This window comes from Lutra lutra, chromosome 7 (genome assembly GCF_902655055.1).
Source record: "Lutra lutra chromosome 7, mLutLut1.2, whole genome shotgun sequence".
Taxonomy (NCBI): domain Eukaryota; kingdom Metazoa; phylum Chordata; class Mammalia; order Carnivora; family Mustelidae; genus Lutra; species Lutra lutra.
Genome location: NC_062284.1, coordinates 81316130 through 81333537, shown reverse-complemented (window position 1 = coordinate 81333537; position 17408 = coordinate 81316130). Strand labels below are relative to the sequence as shown.

The window sequence follows — 17408 nt, the reverse complement described above, 5'->3', positions numbered from 1 at the left end:
AGAAATTCCTGTTTCATCTTCCTTGTTGATTCCTTATCTTTATAGAAGAGGCCCCTTGCCTAATACTTGTTCTTTTGCAGTAAGTGTATGCTTATCCTCTTGGTGATCCTATCTAATCTAATGGCTTAAATACCATCTATATGTCAGGGATTATTGGATCTATATCTTTAGCCTGGGCACCAAGTTCATATTTAGCTTCCTATTTGACATCTCTTTGGATGTTTATTTGATGTTTCAAATTAACTTTTCCTGAAGGGTATACCTGATCTCTCCTCCTCTAGAACATACACACACCTGTTCTACTTGCAGGCTTGCTAATCTCAGTTGATGCCAACTCTGTCCTTCCAGGTGTTCAAATCAAAATTTGTAAAGTCACCCATGATTCTTACCTCTCACACTCAATAGCTTCTCTACTGGACAATCTTAAAACATACCCAGAATTGGGACCTGTTGGAGAATTGGCTAATTATGGGGTTGGCGAAGGAAATGTCTGAAGATGACCTTGGAACATACTGTTGTGTCAAAAAAATTAGGTGCTCCCACTGGCCAGCTCTTTGAAGATAATTCCACTGGTCAAATCCAAGACAGTATTAGAAGCAAAATTAATAATGGCAAATGGATTATACCTATTAAATAAAAAAGAAATCTATGAGTGCATACTGAAAGTAAGTAAGTAAAGAAGGGAAAGCTCTCTTTTACAGTAAAATGCCAACAAATAAAGATAGAAGGAATGATTGTTAGATAATGACCTTTTTGTAGTCATTGTAATAATTTATGCAGGTAGGAATCCTCATTGCATTGTTGGATGAAAGTTTGATGGGTTATGGCATATTTTTATTGTCCTAAAGTATCACCACACAAGTTACATAGTAAGTATAAAAGGAAAGTTGATATTTTTATAGTGAACAGACCTGGCAGACAAACCTTATTCAAGTGTTCAAGTATCCTAACACTTACATAGGGACAGACTGATCCCAAGCTGACAGTGCATTCTGATGCTACACATTGAGAAGGCTTATAATTACTTGCATCGTTCTCCTGCCAAAATTCTGAGGAAATACTAGACAGACTCAAATTGAGTGCTGTTGTATAAAACAACTAGTCATGCACAAACTCTTCAAAAATGGAAAAAGTGATGAGAATATTGTGAGTCTAGGTGAAGGGTACATGGGAGTTTATTTTACTATTCTTGCAGTTCTTTTTGTGTTTTTTGTTGTTGTTTTTAAAGATTTTATTTATTTATTTGACAGACAGAGATCACAAGTAGGCAGAGAGGCAGGCAGAGAGAGAAGAGGAGGAAGCAGGCTCCCTGCTGAGCAGAGAGCCCGATGTGGGGCTCAATCCCAGGACCCTGAGATCATGACCCGAGTTGAAGGCAGAGGCCCAACCCACTGAGCCACACAGGCACTCCTGTAGTTATTTTTGTAATGTGATTTTGAAACTTTTTCAAGTAAAAACTTAAAAATACATGTTTATGCAGACTCGACTCTTCTGCAACCACCTTGATCTAAGCCACCATCACCTCTTGCTTGAGTTACTAAATTGCTTCTAGTGGGTTTCCCTGCTTCTCCCTGCGCCCTCTTCTACAGTCTTCTCTCTGCACCGAAGCAAAGTGACAGATTATATCACTCCTCTGCTTAGGCTCTTTCACTGGTACCTCACTTCACTTCACATCCCTATGATAATGATCTACAAAGACCAGTGCCTTCTCTTTCTTCTCTGGCCTATCCCGTACTAGATTCCTCCATTGCTCTGTTCACATAGCTCTACTTGAACCCAGTATGCATCATATCCTTCCCCAAGGCCTTTTTGCTCTGGGTATTTCCTCTGCCTAGAACACTTTTTCTCCAGATATCGGCATGCCTGATTCCCTCACTGTCCTCAGACTATGTTCAGATGTCACCTATCCAATGAATCCTACCTTGACTACCCTATTTAAAATCGGAAATACTTCCCCCAGTATTCCTGAGCCTGAGCTGCTCTGTTTTTTGCATCGCTTTAATCATTGTCTAGCATATTATATACTTAGTTATTGTGTTGTTTATTCTTTCCTTCCTAGAATTTATGATTCATGAGGGCATGGATTTTTATACTGTTCACTAATATTTTTCTTCCAAATGCCAACATAGATTTTCATTTGTTTCAGATGGTTATTTCCTCTTTACACTAAAGTAGGTTTTTTGCTCATCATTTTGATTAATGGAAGTTTATTTCTCTACTGTGTATGACTTGAACCAATAATGAGAGTCAGAGCTCATGACCATCATTATTCAGAAGAATGAAAGGGAGGGAAGTATGTATGTATGTGTGTAAGAGATCCCTAGATATTCACAGGAAGAAAGTCTTCTATGTCAAACTACAAACAAACTTGAAGACACATTCTGCCCTAACTGATCTCTTGATTATTGTAGCCTGAGAGCCAACTGATCATTTTAGTAATATTTTGCTTTGATCTCTTCAAAGACTAAGGATATAACAAAAGTTGTACCTGCAGTTGAGAATTATAAAAAATAGGATATGATGGTCACTTTATATAAGTTTCATTAAGAGTTGTAGAGCATTTGGAAATATAAAGTTATGATTTCAGCATTTTTTAGTATTTAAAAAGAATTTTTAAAGCATTTTAGACTTTTAAAGCTGTAAGCATTTTCATTTGTAGAGAGCAAGGGCAGTTAATGTTTTTTGTTTTAGAAGATGGTTATCCTGGGGCACCTGGGTGGCTCATTTGGTTAAGCATCTGTCTTCGGCTCAGGTCCTGATCTTAGGGTTCCGGAGAGTGTGCTTCTCCCTCTCTCTCTTGTCCCTTCCCCTGCTCTTGCGCTCTCTCTCTATCTCTCTCTCTCTCAAATAAATAAAAAAAATTTTTTTTAAACTTAGCCTTTTAACTTTTTTGTGGAAAAGAGGGCAATGGGAACACCCCATTTGGCTCAGGTCATAATCCTGAGGTCCTAGGATTGAGCCCTGTGTTGTCGGGCTCCCTGCTTCTGCCTCTCCCCCTGCTTATGTTCTCTGTCAATTAAATAAATAAAATCTTAAAAAAAAAGAAAGAGGGCAATACAGCGTAATTCCTAAGTAGCTTAGTCTTTTAGATGTCATTGACTTACTTCAGAGTCCTCTATGATTTGACCTCTGAACCCTTGTATAACTTTTTGTATGTTAATGTGTGTAATGTCCTGTCAGTTTTGCATTTTGTTTGGATTTTTAGTTTATTTTTGTTTCTATTAACGTGTTTACCAAGATCATGCAAATCAAGGTCTTGCATTAAAATTTTAGTCTGTAAAGTAAGAATCACATGTTTTGTTTTGTTCTTTGTTATAGCAGTCTCACGTCAAAGCATTCGCAGATTATCTCTGGAGGAAGTTCTGGAATTACTAGGAACAGGGTTTCTACGTGGAAGTTCAGGATTTCTTCGAGCCAGTGGAGATATGCTGAAAGGAACCAGTTCAGTCAGTAGGGATGTTCGAGTTGGAGTTACTCAGGTTAGAGTCACAAATGAGTATCTACGTGTAATGCTCACTGGCCTGTAATGAGAATTTTAGTATCTGAATACTCTGGGCATAAGTTATACTGTGCAAAGTCATCACTCCTGCTCTCACATAAAACAGAGATGGTAAGGCCACTCTTTGAAAGCTAGATTACAAGTAAGAAAACCTTAGTTACCCAAAAACCAATGAAATAGGGCATTATTCACCATGTGTTTTAAGTTCCTAATAATGGGAAATTTTTGTTTATTTCCTTTGAAACACAAACATTTGTTTCTAGGCCTTGTGCGTTAAAGTGTCTTACAGTTTAACATGTTTTCCTTTGTGCTTTTGTGTGCTTGCAGATGTAAGGTACATGTTAGGTACATATTATTCAGTATGGGAAATACTGTATTTCCATTTTGTATAGTATCACCTCCTAAGTAAAGATCATAGCATATAATCTAAGCCAAACCTAGGAAAAGTATCTTAGAATAAAACAACACAGAGGGCTTTGTATTATTTTCCAAATGCCATTGTGGTTCAAAGCAAATGTGTATTTTTTTTTTTAATTCACATAGGTCCTCAAAATGTTTTATAGATATTAGATTTCTTGAAAATGTAAGATGTCCCAGTGTAATTGTAAGCTGTATTTCTAGAAGATCAGATTACATAAGGAAACTACTGTCTTTGTATCTCTGGGGTGAGACCAACCATTAACATTCATGGAAATAAAGAGCAGTGATTCATTACTGTGAAGTTTCCTTTCACATTTCTAGAACTAAATTCCCTTAGAGTTACGGTGTTGGAACATATTTAATTCTTACAGTGTGTTCACATTTGATTTGGGTTTTCTTGTTCAGAATATTGAAGAGCTTGAATCCTTTGTTCAAAGAAGCCATAGACACAGTCTCCATATTAGCTGGCCATGCTGATTATTCTGAAACTTGATCCAGTCTGACCAAAATAAAAATGCAGCACAAATGAAATCCCCGTTGAAAGACTGTGTACTTCAGTTTGGGCTTAATAGAGACAGAAGAATACTAGTACATTTATATAGTTATATAAAGTTATATAAACTTTACATTTATAAAGTTTATAAAAGTTATAAAGTTATAGAAATATATAAATATATAACTATATACTTATATAGTTATATATTTATATAGTTATATAAAGTTATAGAAATATATATATTTCTATAACTAAATGACTAAATGAGGAAAGAATTAAAAAATTTATATATTTTGTAGAAGAGAAAATATTAATATAGAATTAAAATTATTTCATTTTGAAGATAAAATCTTTTCTTTTTTTAGGCTTATGTGGTATTTGTTTCAACATTAGGAGGAACATGGCTAGAGAAGAATTTCGCTGCCTTTCTTTCTCATGTCCTAAGCCTTGTGTCACAGTCGCACCCTAAAGCCACCCAGACTCAGACTGATGCTGTCTGCGGTCGTCGTTGTATTTCATTTATCCTTCGAGCTGCTATAGGAGGTCTTCTTGGAGAAAAGGCTCAAATTGCTGCTGCCAAGGACATTTGCCAGGCTATCTGGAAGTTAAAGAAAGTTGTGGGTATGGATTTACTAAGATACTCTGTTTTAACAATGCTGAAGCAATTGACCTTTTGGACAAGCTATACTGGGATATAATATACTAAATGAATAAAAAAATGCTTTTGTGATAGATGCCAGTTGTTTTAGGGTAAAGTTGTCAATATATAGATGAGACATAAACTAACACATAAGTATCATATATATATATATATATCTTAAAGGCTGGTGATAATAATTCCTCAGAATTCATAATCTTCCTCTAGAGGTTGATAAAATGTTTTCAAAACAATCAGTTAATCTCAGGGGCACTTGGGTGGCACAGCCAGTTAAGCATCCAACTCTTTTTTTTTTTTTTTTTTTTTTAAGATTTTATTTATTTATTTGACAGAGAGAGATCACAAGTAGATGGAGAGGAAGGCAGAGAGAGAGAGAGGAAGCAGGCTCCCCGCTGAGCAGAGAGCCCGATGCGGGACTCGATCCCAGGACCCTGAGATCATGACCTGAGCCAAAGGCAGCGGCTTAACCCACTGAGCCACCCAGGCGCCCCAGCATCCAACTCTTGATTTCAGCACAGGTCATGATCTCAGGGTTGTGAGATCAAGCTCTGTCTCAGGCTCCTCACTGGGCTGGGTATGGTGCCTGCTTAAGATTCTCTCTCTCCCTTTTCCTCTACCCCTCACCCCCTTAAAAAAAAAAAAAAAGAGAGAGAGAGAGAGGAAAAATAGTTCATCCCAGTTCCTGTACTATTTTAAGTCTACTCTATTTATCTTGTATAACAGTGAAGTTGGAATATTTTTTTAATTTTCTATGCATTCTCCCTTTCAGTGCCACGTGTAATAGTAATTAAGGGATTAATGTCAGGTTGCTTGAACTGGATTGGTTATTTTAGTTCAGTTCTTTCTCAGAATTGGTGCAAGTCCCCATTGTAGTATTTCAGTTAATTGCCTTAAGGGTTTCATGTATAGAGAGAGGTGGTATTAATTTTTGCCTTTATATTTTCTGCTTCTAACACCTACCCCCTATAATGTATTTTAATAAAACATCGACAAGTAGTTAAATCTTATGCTTCTCTCAGATGCTGTGATGAATGAGGGTAATGTGGAAACCCGGGTTGGCTCCACAGATGTAATGGCCAGCCAGCATATGCTGGTGTGTGCTTTACAAGAACTTGGAAATCTCATATACAGTCTTGGCACCACAGCTGCACCTTTACTGCAGGATTCAAGTGCAGGTATCTGTTGTTTGCAACTTTTCTGAATACCTTGTTTTTCCTTTTATTCTAGAAAACTTTTTTCTGAGGAAACAAGCCTTTTTCATATAACTCATTTATTATAGATTCCACTATAGGTTTGTTAGAGTTGTTTTGTGAAATAAATATAATCAGGATTATTAAGAATATGTATATATTTGAGTGTTTTCTTTTATAATTAAAGGTTGTTCACTAAATCACACCTAGTCCTCCCTTTCCGAAAATATTTAAGATAACATGGAAAAAAAGAAAAGCAAACCTGAACTCTTGTCTCTCATCTGCAGTGAAAACATTAATTTCTATGTGATGCAAGTAATTCACTTCCTCAAAGGTCCTTTCAAGCAGTCTCCCGTTTTCTTTTTCTTGAAAAATTAATCACTCTGAGATAATTCACATACCAAAAAGTTCACTCTTCCCATTTCCCCTTTCCCCAGCCCCTGATAACTACTAATGTATTTCCTGTCTCTATGGATTTGCCTATTAATGGACATTCCATATAAATGGAATCATACAATATGTGTCTTTTATTTAATCATTTAAAAAATACAGTTTTCATGGCTTTTGTCCTTTAACTGTGGTACGTATTTCCTGCTGATTGAAGCTTACATTATACTTGGCTTGTAAGCTCTTTATCCCATATAATTTAGCAGTCAACATGAACTGTTACGTATTTTGATGAAGTTGTATACAGCAAATGTAGACTTTTATTCTTACTGGCAGTGGTACTTCACTGTATAATTAATTGGTTAGTAGCCCATTGAAGATCTAGCAAATCCTCAGTTTTGTTCAACATTTTGTTCTCAGGCAAGGGTGTTATGGTACATAGGAAGCATACTAATTATGTAGATAAATGTGTCAAAAGAGATTTTTGTAAAAAGAAGAGGATGGAGCACAGTGTGACATTTCTTTTTAAGGTGTTTTTGTTATGCATTGATAATTTTTAATTCCTAGTACCAAATGAATAATGGTCTGAAGATAAAAAAGCAGAACAGTAGCTTATTTAGGAAATAAAATTTTTCTTTTGTGTATTAAACCAATTTTCATATTAGAAGTAATTCTTGTATATAAAAATCATTTAGGGGCACCTGGGTGGCTCAGTTTGTTAAGTGGCTGACTCTTGATTTTGGCTCACGTCTTGATCTCAGGGTCTTGAGTTCAAGCCCCATGTTGGGCTCCCAAAAAATCACTTATAATTAACGTATCTTTTTAAGTCTTTTTCTATTCTGATTTGGCTTTTGATAAAGATAATATATTTTATATCCATGTGGCTTGCTTATTCTTTTGACTGTTTTATGGCTAAGTTACTTTATCTGTAGAGTTAAGTCTCTTTTGTTTTTCTGTCCTTCTAGGTCTTCTTGACAGTGTCATTTCAGTTATTCAGCACCCTAGCATTGCTGTTCGACTAGCAGCAGCTTGGTGTTTACACTGCATTGCTGTGGCATTACCTTCTTACCTAACACCTCTTTTAGACCGTTGCCTGGAACGGCTTACTGTACTTAAGTCTTCACCTGAAGCAGTGACTGGCTTTAGTTTTGCCGTGGCAGCTTTGTTGGGAGCAGTGAAACACTGTCCTTTAGGAATTCCTCATGGAAAGGGCAAGGTAAAGATTTCATTCTTCACATACAATAGTGACATTTCAATTTTTTTCTAAAAAACATCATCATCTTTGTGTTTATCACCCAGTCAAAACCACGCAGGACAACTTTGAGAAATCAGCTATATTACTTAATTTTTAAATACTATCAAATGGTTGCTATGAAAAACAAAGGGATAGTTAAAAATGTCTTATCCACACTTAAACAGGAATGGTTTCTGTACTTTTTATTGGAAATATCTCCATTTAGTAACAGAATTTGTTCCTGGGGTTGTGAGTTTGAGCCCACATTGGGTATACAGATTACTTTAAAAAATGAATAAATTAATAAATAAAAATAAATAAAATTGCATTGTAAAAAATAAAATAACATATTGTAGAGGACAGAGCTGCAAAGAGCTATATAGCTCTAAAATCAAGAAAGTTAAGTAAAAGCCCCACATGTTAAATTTGAATGGAAAATGCCACTACGAACTGACCTCCCCCCCCCAAAGAGTACTTAAATCCCCACTTTGTCCAGTGACAAGACCTAAAGCGATGACAACTTAGTAGTAAGGAAAAGCCCTAGTGCCCAGATTATGGCTCTAAACACCATTTTATGCAAAAGGGAATTAAGGCTCCGTGAAGAAATAGCTGGTTCCAGATCTGGGGCAGGAGAGGCATAATGTAAACCTGAAATATCTTGTCATGGTGGAGAATAAGGAAGTCATCATCCTGTTTTCATTTTAAAAGCACACAGAAAGTAACTTAAGGGTCTCCCACTGACCAAAGTGGGATAATGTGTACATCAAAAATTTAAAAATAAAAGAAAAACGGCAACAGTGGATTGCATAAATAGGAATTGTGAGTTATCAAAGAATGTTGTTTGACAGTGAAAGCCTTTGTAACCTAGGCCTTAAACACATATAAGTATTTTGTTTTAAGGTTTTACTTATTTATTCTAGAGAAAGCAAGTGAGAGCAGGGGAGAGAAAGAGAGAGAGTGAGCATGAGCGAGGGAAGGGACAGAGGGGGAGAAAGAAGCAGACTCCCCACTGAGCAGAGATCACCCTGAGCTGAACACAGATACTTAACCAACCTGAAGGCCGCCCAGGCGCCCCCATATATGTACTTCTTAAGAATAAATCACCATTCCTTGCTTTCTCACTATCACTCCTACATCATTTTTAGTATTATACTATATCTGCCATTTAGCTTTTGCAGAAGAATGTACCATTACTTCAGAAGCTATAAAACTACTTTTTTTTTTAAAAGATTTTAATTTATTTATTTGACAGACAGAGATCACAAGTAGGTAGAGAGGCAGGCAGAGAGAGAGGGAGGAAGCAAGCTCCCCGCTGAGCAGAGAGCCCGATGCGGGACTCGATCCCAGGACCCTGAGGTCATGACCTGAGCCGAAGGCAGCGGCTTAACCCACTGAGCCACCCAGGCGCCCATAAAACTACTTTTTGAGTATTGCCAATGTCACTTGAGTAAGGTGATTGACAACTAACATATTCTGTCATATGTTTCTAAGTGAAGACTTGCCATTGCATGTATTTAATTAGATTTAATATCCTCAGATCATACTTGTTAGGCAGAAAGGATTGGCTATTTTATCCTTGTTTTTATTGAGTGTTATTCATGATTATATTGGCTTCAAGTAGTCCTAAGTTAGTAGTAAGTTGGTTGCTTGTTTTAAAATACACTAGCCTTCCTGTTCAGAAAATTTATGTGCTAACTCGTAATACTTGCTACTTTTCTAGAGGTGTTTGGTAACAGAGATGTTTTCCCAGACATAGTAGATGCCTCTTGGACTCTGTACTATATAAGCATGCATTATCCATAACATATGAAATAATCTGGTTTTTCCTCTTTTGTTTTGCCTATTTCATACACTTTTAAAATATAATACTTTCATGAGTCCCACTCTACTGTGAAACTCACTTCAATGTGAAACTATTTTAAGGACTTTTAATCTCTGTAGTATACTGCCTCTAGAAAGGTTATCAGACATTCGAGTATCAAAATGGAATGCAAATTTTTAAAAAAGAGAGATTCCTGGGATGCCTGGGTGGCTCAGTTGGTTAGGTGTCTGCCTTTGGCTCGGGCTGTAAACCTGGAGTCCTGTGATTAAGTTCTAAATTGGACTCCTTGCTCAGTGGAGAGCCTGCTTCTCCCTCTGCCCACCACTCCTACTGCTTGTGTTCTCTCTCTCTCTGACAAATAAGTAAATAAAATCTTAAATAAATAAATAAAAATTTAAAGAGGAGATTCCTATAAGAAAATTTTCTCTGGTAATTACAGATTTAAGATAATTGTTTATAATTGAAAGTAAATTCAAATTCTGTGCACCTTGACTTGAACAGTTGTACAATGTCATCATATGTGCTCTACAAAGAATTACAGGGTTGCTGTATAAACCCTGTATGCCAGTATTTAACCTTGAAACTTAACTTTTTTATAGTTTTCTCTGATATTGTCCTATGATGTAGTCTACATGAATGACAGTCCTTTATCACTTATATTTGTTATATGTAAGAGTTCATTTTTCAAGAGATTATTAATTGCTGTCTTTTATCCAGTAACCTATAAATTGATATGCTTCTTTATCTTTTTCTTCCATATATAAATAGATTATTATGACATTAGCAGAGGATTTGCTATGTTCAGCTGTACAAAACAGTCGTCTTTCAGCTCAGCGCACACAATCTGGATGGCTGTTGATTGCTGCTCTGATGACATTAGGTAACAACAGTCTTGTGGAAGGTTTACATGACTATGAAGTACTTTGTATTTTCTGAATGTAAAATATTGTAATGCATGATTTGTGGAGACTTAATTTTTAGATTTGTTCCAGAATTTAACTATCCATGCAAACATTTTTCTGTTAGCAGTCACCTTAGGAAGCCATATACTTACTCCATCCCTCAAGATGTTTTCAAATCTCCTTTTTTGAAAGTCTCTTCAAAACCAATTTTTGGGGCACCTGGGTGGTTCAGTGGGTTAAAGCCTCTGCCTTTGCCTCGGGTCATGATCCTAGGGTCCTGGGATCAAGCCCCGATGGAGCTCTCTGCTCAGTGGGGAGCCTGCTTCCCCCCCCCCCCCCCCCCCGCCTGCCTCTTTGCCTACTTGTGATCTCTGTCTGTCAAATAAATAAAATCTTTTTTAAAAAAACAACAAACAATTTATGAGCCTTAGGTGGGATAAGCCAATTTGATCACCTTTCAGGTTTAACTCTGAATGACTTTGACTTTTCCAAAAATCATTGACATCCATCCTCAGAAAAAAAAAAATCTCCACAATGTGAGGGTGGGCAGGAGAACATACCATAGACTGTGAGACTGTGACTCCCAATTCTATGATTATTTTAAGAACTGGTAATGCCAATAAGGTAGTTGAATGGGATAGGGCTCACTAAGTTATATTTATTAAAAATCAGTAATTATTTTATGGTCATGACTACTGTATTTATATCCTCTAACTTTGAAACTCATTTTTATTGCTTTATTAAAGTTATATTTGAAATCTATTTTATAATTGTATCATTTATTGCCAAGATATAAAACTGACTAGATTTAACCAGTAAATCATTTTGACACACACCTTGAAGTAATTTGGTTTAAAAGGAGCTTAAATTAAAATAAACAGTCATAAATGAAGAACCACTTTAAATACCGTTCTTGAGATGATTAAAGAGGTTTATTGGACTATATTAGGGTTCAGCCTGTGAGCCAAATTTGTCTTGCCAACTCTTTTATACAGCCTCTAAGCTAAGAAGAGTTTCTACTTTTTTAATGGTTTAAAATTTGGACCCTGGCATAGGTTATCGTTTCACAAAGTGATGGGAATAATATGGTCAAGCCTTTATTTGCTTTTGGCTGGGTGGGTCATGCCTGCCATATTGATGATCTTGGTTGATTAAAGGAGAAAATAAACTACTTAATAAATGCAGTATTTCAAAGAATAAAATTTTTCAGAACAAATTAATTCCAGCAGAAGAAGACTACAAGAAATCCCTTCTCTTTTAAAGAAAGAGATTAGGGGCACCTGGGTGGCTCAGTGGGTTTAGTGTCTGACTTTGGCTCAGGTCATGATCTCAAGGTCCTGGGATTGAGTCCTGCATCAGGCTCCCCACTCAGAGGGGAGTCTGCTTCTCCTTCTCCCTCTGCCCCTCCCCCCGCCCATGTAGGCACTCTCCCTTTTTCTCTTTCAAATAAATAAAGTCTTTGAAAAAAAAAAGATTAGTACGTATTTTATTGTATATTCATAATCAATGTACAAAAAAGGATTAAAATTTTAAATTTTGGGGGGCACCTGGGTAACTCAGTCAGTTAAGTATCTGCCTTCAGCTCAGGTCATGATTCTTGGGTCCTGGGATTGAACCCCACATTGGACTCCCTGCTCAGTGGGAGACTTGTTTCTCCTGCTTCTACTTGTGTTTTCTCTCTCACTAACTCACTCACTCTCTCTCTCTCAAATAAGTGAATACAATCTTAAAAAAATTTTAAAAAAATTTTGAAGATTGTATTTATTTATTTGACACAGAGAGAGATCACAAGTAGGTAAAGAGGCAGGCAGAGAGAAGGAAGCAGACTCCCCACTGAGTAGGGAGCCTGAGGTGGGACTCTATCCCAGGACCCTGAGATCATCAGCGTAACGACTGAGCCACCTTGGTGCCCTTAAAATGTTTTTACTTGCTCTGTCTTCATGGGCTTTATTCTCTTGTTATGCGTTATTCCCTTTATTATCAAATTTTAGAATATGTTGCTAGTAACCTAGCAACTTTCAAAGGGCATCAGTGATGTTTTTGGTCTTAAGTGTCATTATGAACTCATAGATTTTTATATATTTATGTGTTTCAGTCCATTGCAGTCATTATGCCTTTTGATCCTCAAGTTGTCTCATCAGTAGAAGTCCGTTAGTGCTGGTTCATGTGTTCTTTTAACATGAACCTGGTATTCTTTTATAACGTGTTTGTTTGTTTGTTTGTTTGTTTGTTTGTTTGTTTTTGGCATGATGAGATGTCTCAGCTTTTAGATTTCCTGCCCTAGGCTTGCAACCAGTGTTTTTCCAGGGAGTCCTCATACTTTTTTATGGGAAATAATATGTAGATGACTGAGTGCTTCATTAATTTTTCCCTTGGAGTTTTAAAAGCTTTTTTGCTTTTTCACCATTTCCTTTACCATTTACAGTTTCCATCATTTAAAATATATTCACTAGGGGCACCTGGGTGGCTCAGTGGGTTAAAGCCTCTGCCTTGGGTTCAGGTCATGATCCCAGGGTCCTGGGATCGAGCCCCACATCGGGCTCTCTGCTCTGCAGGGACCCTGCTTCCTCCTCTCTCTCTCTCTCTCTCTCTCTCTGCCTGCCTTTCTGCCAACTTGTGATCTCTCTCTGCCAAACAAATAAATAAAATCTTTTAAATAAATAAATAAATAAATACAAATATAAAATATATTCACTATGCTGAACTAATATATTCTCAGACCACTTTCGAATCTCTTCCTCAGAATTTTTAACCTTTTTTGCTACACTTCGCACTTTATCTGATACCATCTGAAGCAACTTGGATTTACCTATATATCTCTACATGTCTTACAGATTTGTGGGTACCTCATAAAGTATATGGTTTTTATTAGGTATGTTATTTCTGGTGTGAATAAACTTACTCTCGTTTGTGTTTTAACTCTAATTACTATACACACACTTTTATTTAAGTTAGTTCATACATGTCTCTTGATTTTGACATCTTGATCCTTTGTGGGAAAGAGTTACTACACCGTTTACTATTGAATTAGTGAGATATCTTTAGGGTTTAATGGCAGATATTTACGAAACTTAACTATGGATATTTTCAATGACTGCATTTTTTTAACAGACAAAATTTTCCTTTCAGAATTGCCTCTATCCCAACAGCCATTCAGTATATATGAATGTGTATGCGCATGCACACATACATTCACATATACAAACCTTATGGTCACTTATTCTTAATGGCCTTATTCTGATTTCCTTAATTTATTATAATTCTAGGGGTTTATTTATTTAATATTTTTAAGATTTATCTATCCATTTGAGAGAGAGAGAGCATGAGCACACGCATGAACTGGGGAAGCTGCAGAGGGAAATAACCGTCAAGCAGACTCTGCTGAGCATGGAGCCCAACATGGGGCTTAATCCCATCACTTTGAGATCATGACGTGAGCCAAAACCAAGAGTTGGAATGCTAAACTGACTGAGCCACACAGATACCCCTAAGGGTCTTTTTAGTACTGCCTTAAAGGAAGTAGGAAGTAGTGAGCAAAAAGCATTGAATTACTCTTATTTTGAATTACGCTGTAAGAGTCAGCATATGGCCTCTTCTTAAAAAGCAAGCCAGGGGAAGAAAAAAAAAGCAAGTCAAAGGAAAAATGGAGAAATTAATTCTATTTTAATCTACTATAAATTGCATTCATAAAAAAAGATTTGTTTGCAATTGCCCTTTCATTTTGCCATTACCTTATCCTTTAGTATGCAAATTTGGCAAATTTTGAATGATAATTGCATAATGTCAAACACTGATATATAAACTCATAAAAACTTCAGAAAGGGTCTAAAGAGGTAAATGCTATTATTATCTCCATTTATAGATGACAAAATTAAGGTACAAGGAGGTTAAGTAACTTATTCAAGTTTACATAGCTAGTAAATAGGTAGACCAGGGTATTAACCTAGGTGGTCTTCTTCCAGAGCCCAGTGCAGTTAGTTCTATGCATGTTGCTTTACTACAGAAGAAAAACATACAGTTGGCACAACATAGAAATTAGAATAAGGAGTACTTATTTTACCCTAACCTTAACCCTTAACCTACTCCTAAGCCCTGCTTACTGAGTTTTTAAGAGTAACATTTGGGGTTTTTATAAGTGATAAGTTGATTAAATTACAGGTCCTGCAGTTGTCAGTCATCACCTTGCTCGACTTCTCCTATTGTGGAAGTGTGTCTTTCCAGTGTCTCCTAAAGATCTAGAAACAGAAAAGAGCCGAGGAGATTCATTTACATGGCAGGTAACCCTGGAAGGACGAGCTGGTGCACTCTGTGGTAGGTATAGTTTAGTCTGTTTCTCCCTTTCCTTTGGCTTTTTCCCACTCTTTAACTTTCCCCATATTTATATCTTTAATGGCAAAAATATCTACTTATGGTGGTTTTATAATTGGACATAATTAGTGATTATAACAGATACATGATAAACCAAATTTTTAGAATTCCTGATCCTGATTCTTAGATGTAATCTAGTTGAGAACTCTCAAGATTGTTTTGTCTCAAGCAGGCATCCAAGAAATATTAGACTTGGATTTAATTAACATTAATTAAGTATAGTTTCCATTTAGTTTTTTATATATGCAAGTTGTACCCTTATATAGTATATGAACCATTAAAAAATAGTATCTACCATGAATATTTGAACTAAGGAAGTGGTTTTTCTGGAAAGACATGGAAACATTGATTTTGGTTTTATTTGTTTATTCATGGCATTTTTACTCTTAAATAAAACAATTTTGAAATTAATCTTGAAACTCAGTCTAATTTTAAAATACTCATTTTATTCTACATGTGAAATAACTCCTTATAAAAAATATGTTTCGGGCGCCTGGGTGGCTCAGTGGGTTAAGCCGCCGCCTTCGGCTCAGGTCATGATCCCAGGTCCTGAGTTCGAGCCCCACATCGGGCTTTCTGCTCAGCAGGGAGCCTGCTTCCTCCTCTCTCTCTGCCTGCTTCTCTGCCTACTTGTGATTTCTCTCTGTCAAATAAACAAATAAAATCTTTTAAAAAAAAATATGTTTCAGGTAACATCTGTAAGAACCTAACAATGCTGGCTAAAATGTCATCCTGGTTCTGCAGAATTAGTGTAGAACTGGCAAACTTGAGGTTCTAAGCTAATTTATTCTTCTACTTCTGAACTCAGGGGTTGAGTAAAACCCCCAAAAATCAACATTTTGTTAACTTGGTTGTTGATCTCTTTTAGTGATTTAGTGATTCTAGGAACTATTTTTTTACCTTGATTAGACGTAAAAAACATTAGCCTCCTTTTTATGCTAGAGTTTCATGACTTTTTGTTTGTTTTTAGCACATTTCTTTATTCCTCTAATAAAAATGCAAATGCTGTACCCATTAATGAGTTCTTTTTTCATGGTTCATTACATTCTGCGAAGTAAAAGTCTGTTCTGTTTTTCAGCTATCAAGAGTTTTGTTTTCCACTGTGGTGATCTCCTTACTGAGGAAGTAATTCAGCGTCTTCTTCCACCACTTCCTTGTGCTGTGGATTTGCTGATTCAGTAAGGATCTTCTGTTTAGATTTGATTAAAAAAAAAATTTTTTTTTAATAGCAATCAGGTATCCTCTGATCATGTAATATATGCTTATTAATACATTAATAAGGCCAAGTTTCTATGGTTGGTGAATTATTTTCCTATTGCAGTCGAAGGCAAACACTTAGTTACATGATTTTTTTTTTAGGCTAGGAACTTGGGGAAAAAATGCATATTAAAGGGGAAGGAAAGTTACTTGGTGGTTATTGTATCTTGCAAACAGTCAGATTTAACCAACAAATTAAATATTAAGCCTGTTAGCCTTTTCAGGTATGCGTATTATTGGTTTGTTAGTGTTATTCTGTGTTCCTAAGAACTAGATGCTTGTTAACAATTTTAGTTTTTTGTTTTTTCTATATTTCATAAATTTGACTTATATGCTAAGAAAACATAGAGAAAATCTAATTCATGTCATGAGCATTTGTAATTTCCAAATTATTGTATAGTTTTTAAAAGGTAATTATATAAAATTGAGTATATTACAGAAAAATGAATCAAAGATATAGCTTATAGGGGCACCTGGGTGGCTCAGTGGGTTAAAGCCTCTGCCTGCAGCTCAGGTCATGGTCTCAGGATCCTGGGATCGAGCCCTGCATAGGGCTCTGTGCTCAGCGGGGAGCCTGCTTCCTCCACTCTCTCTCTGCCTTCCTCTCTGTCTACTTTGATCTCTGCCTATGAAATAAATAAATAAAAATCTTAAAAAAAAAAAAGATATAGCTTATATAGTATAATAAAATGAACACCTGTGCATCCAACACAACTAGAGCAGAGGTTAGCAAATGTTTGCTGTAAAGGACCACATTGTAAACATCATAAACTTTGCAGGCCATATAGTCTCTATTACATCTACTCAGCTCTGTTGTAGCTCAAAAGCAGTCATAAATAATCTGGAAATGAGTGAATGTGGCTATGTTCCAGTAAAACTTGATTTACAAGAACAGACAATGGGCCAGATTTAGCTGTCCTTAACTAGAACATTAATAATACTGTTGAAGTTATCTGTGAGTTCCTGTCTAATACCATTCTTTCCACTTTATTCTAAAGGTGATCACTCTCCTGATTTTTGTCATTCCCTTGCATTTTTAAAAGTGCATCCCATATATATGTTTCCCTAAAGAGTGCATTGTAGAGTTTCACTTGGTTTTGGTCAGGTATATGTTATATTGTTTCTGAGACTTACTTTTTTACTCATCATTGTTTGTAAACTTCATGTATGAGTAA

At 36.2% G+C, this 17408-nt stretch overlaps 1 protein-coding gene across 15 annotated transcripts in view; it reads left to right on the top strand.

Moving 5' to 3' along the window:
- Positions 1-17408, top strand: part of HEATR5A (HEAT repeat containing 5A) — a 116565-nt gene that overhangs the window by 27664 nt on the left and 71493 nt on the right. For 13 of the 15 annotated variants that reach the window (XM_047737928.1, XM_047737924.1, XM_047737925.1 and 10 more), the window contains 7 exons: positions 3319-3479; positions 4781-5036; positions 6093-6248; positions 7616-7866; positions 10475-10586; positions 14767-14919; positions 16055-16154. In XM_047737928.1, the coding sequence (XP_047593884.1) occupies positions 3319-3479; positions 4781-5036; positions 6093-6248; positions 7616-7866; positions 10475-10586; positions 14767-14919; positions 16055-16154 (1189 nt within the window). The remainder of the gene's footprint in view (positions 1-3318; positions 3480-4780; positions 5037-6092; positions 6249-7615; positions 7867-10474; positions 10587-14766; positions 14920-16054; positions 16155-17408) is intronic. The other 2 variants (XM_047737933.1, XM_047737935.1) reach the window with 1 other exon arrangement.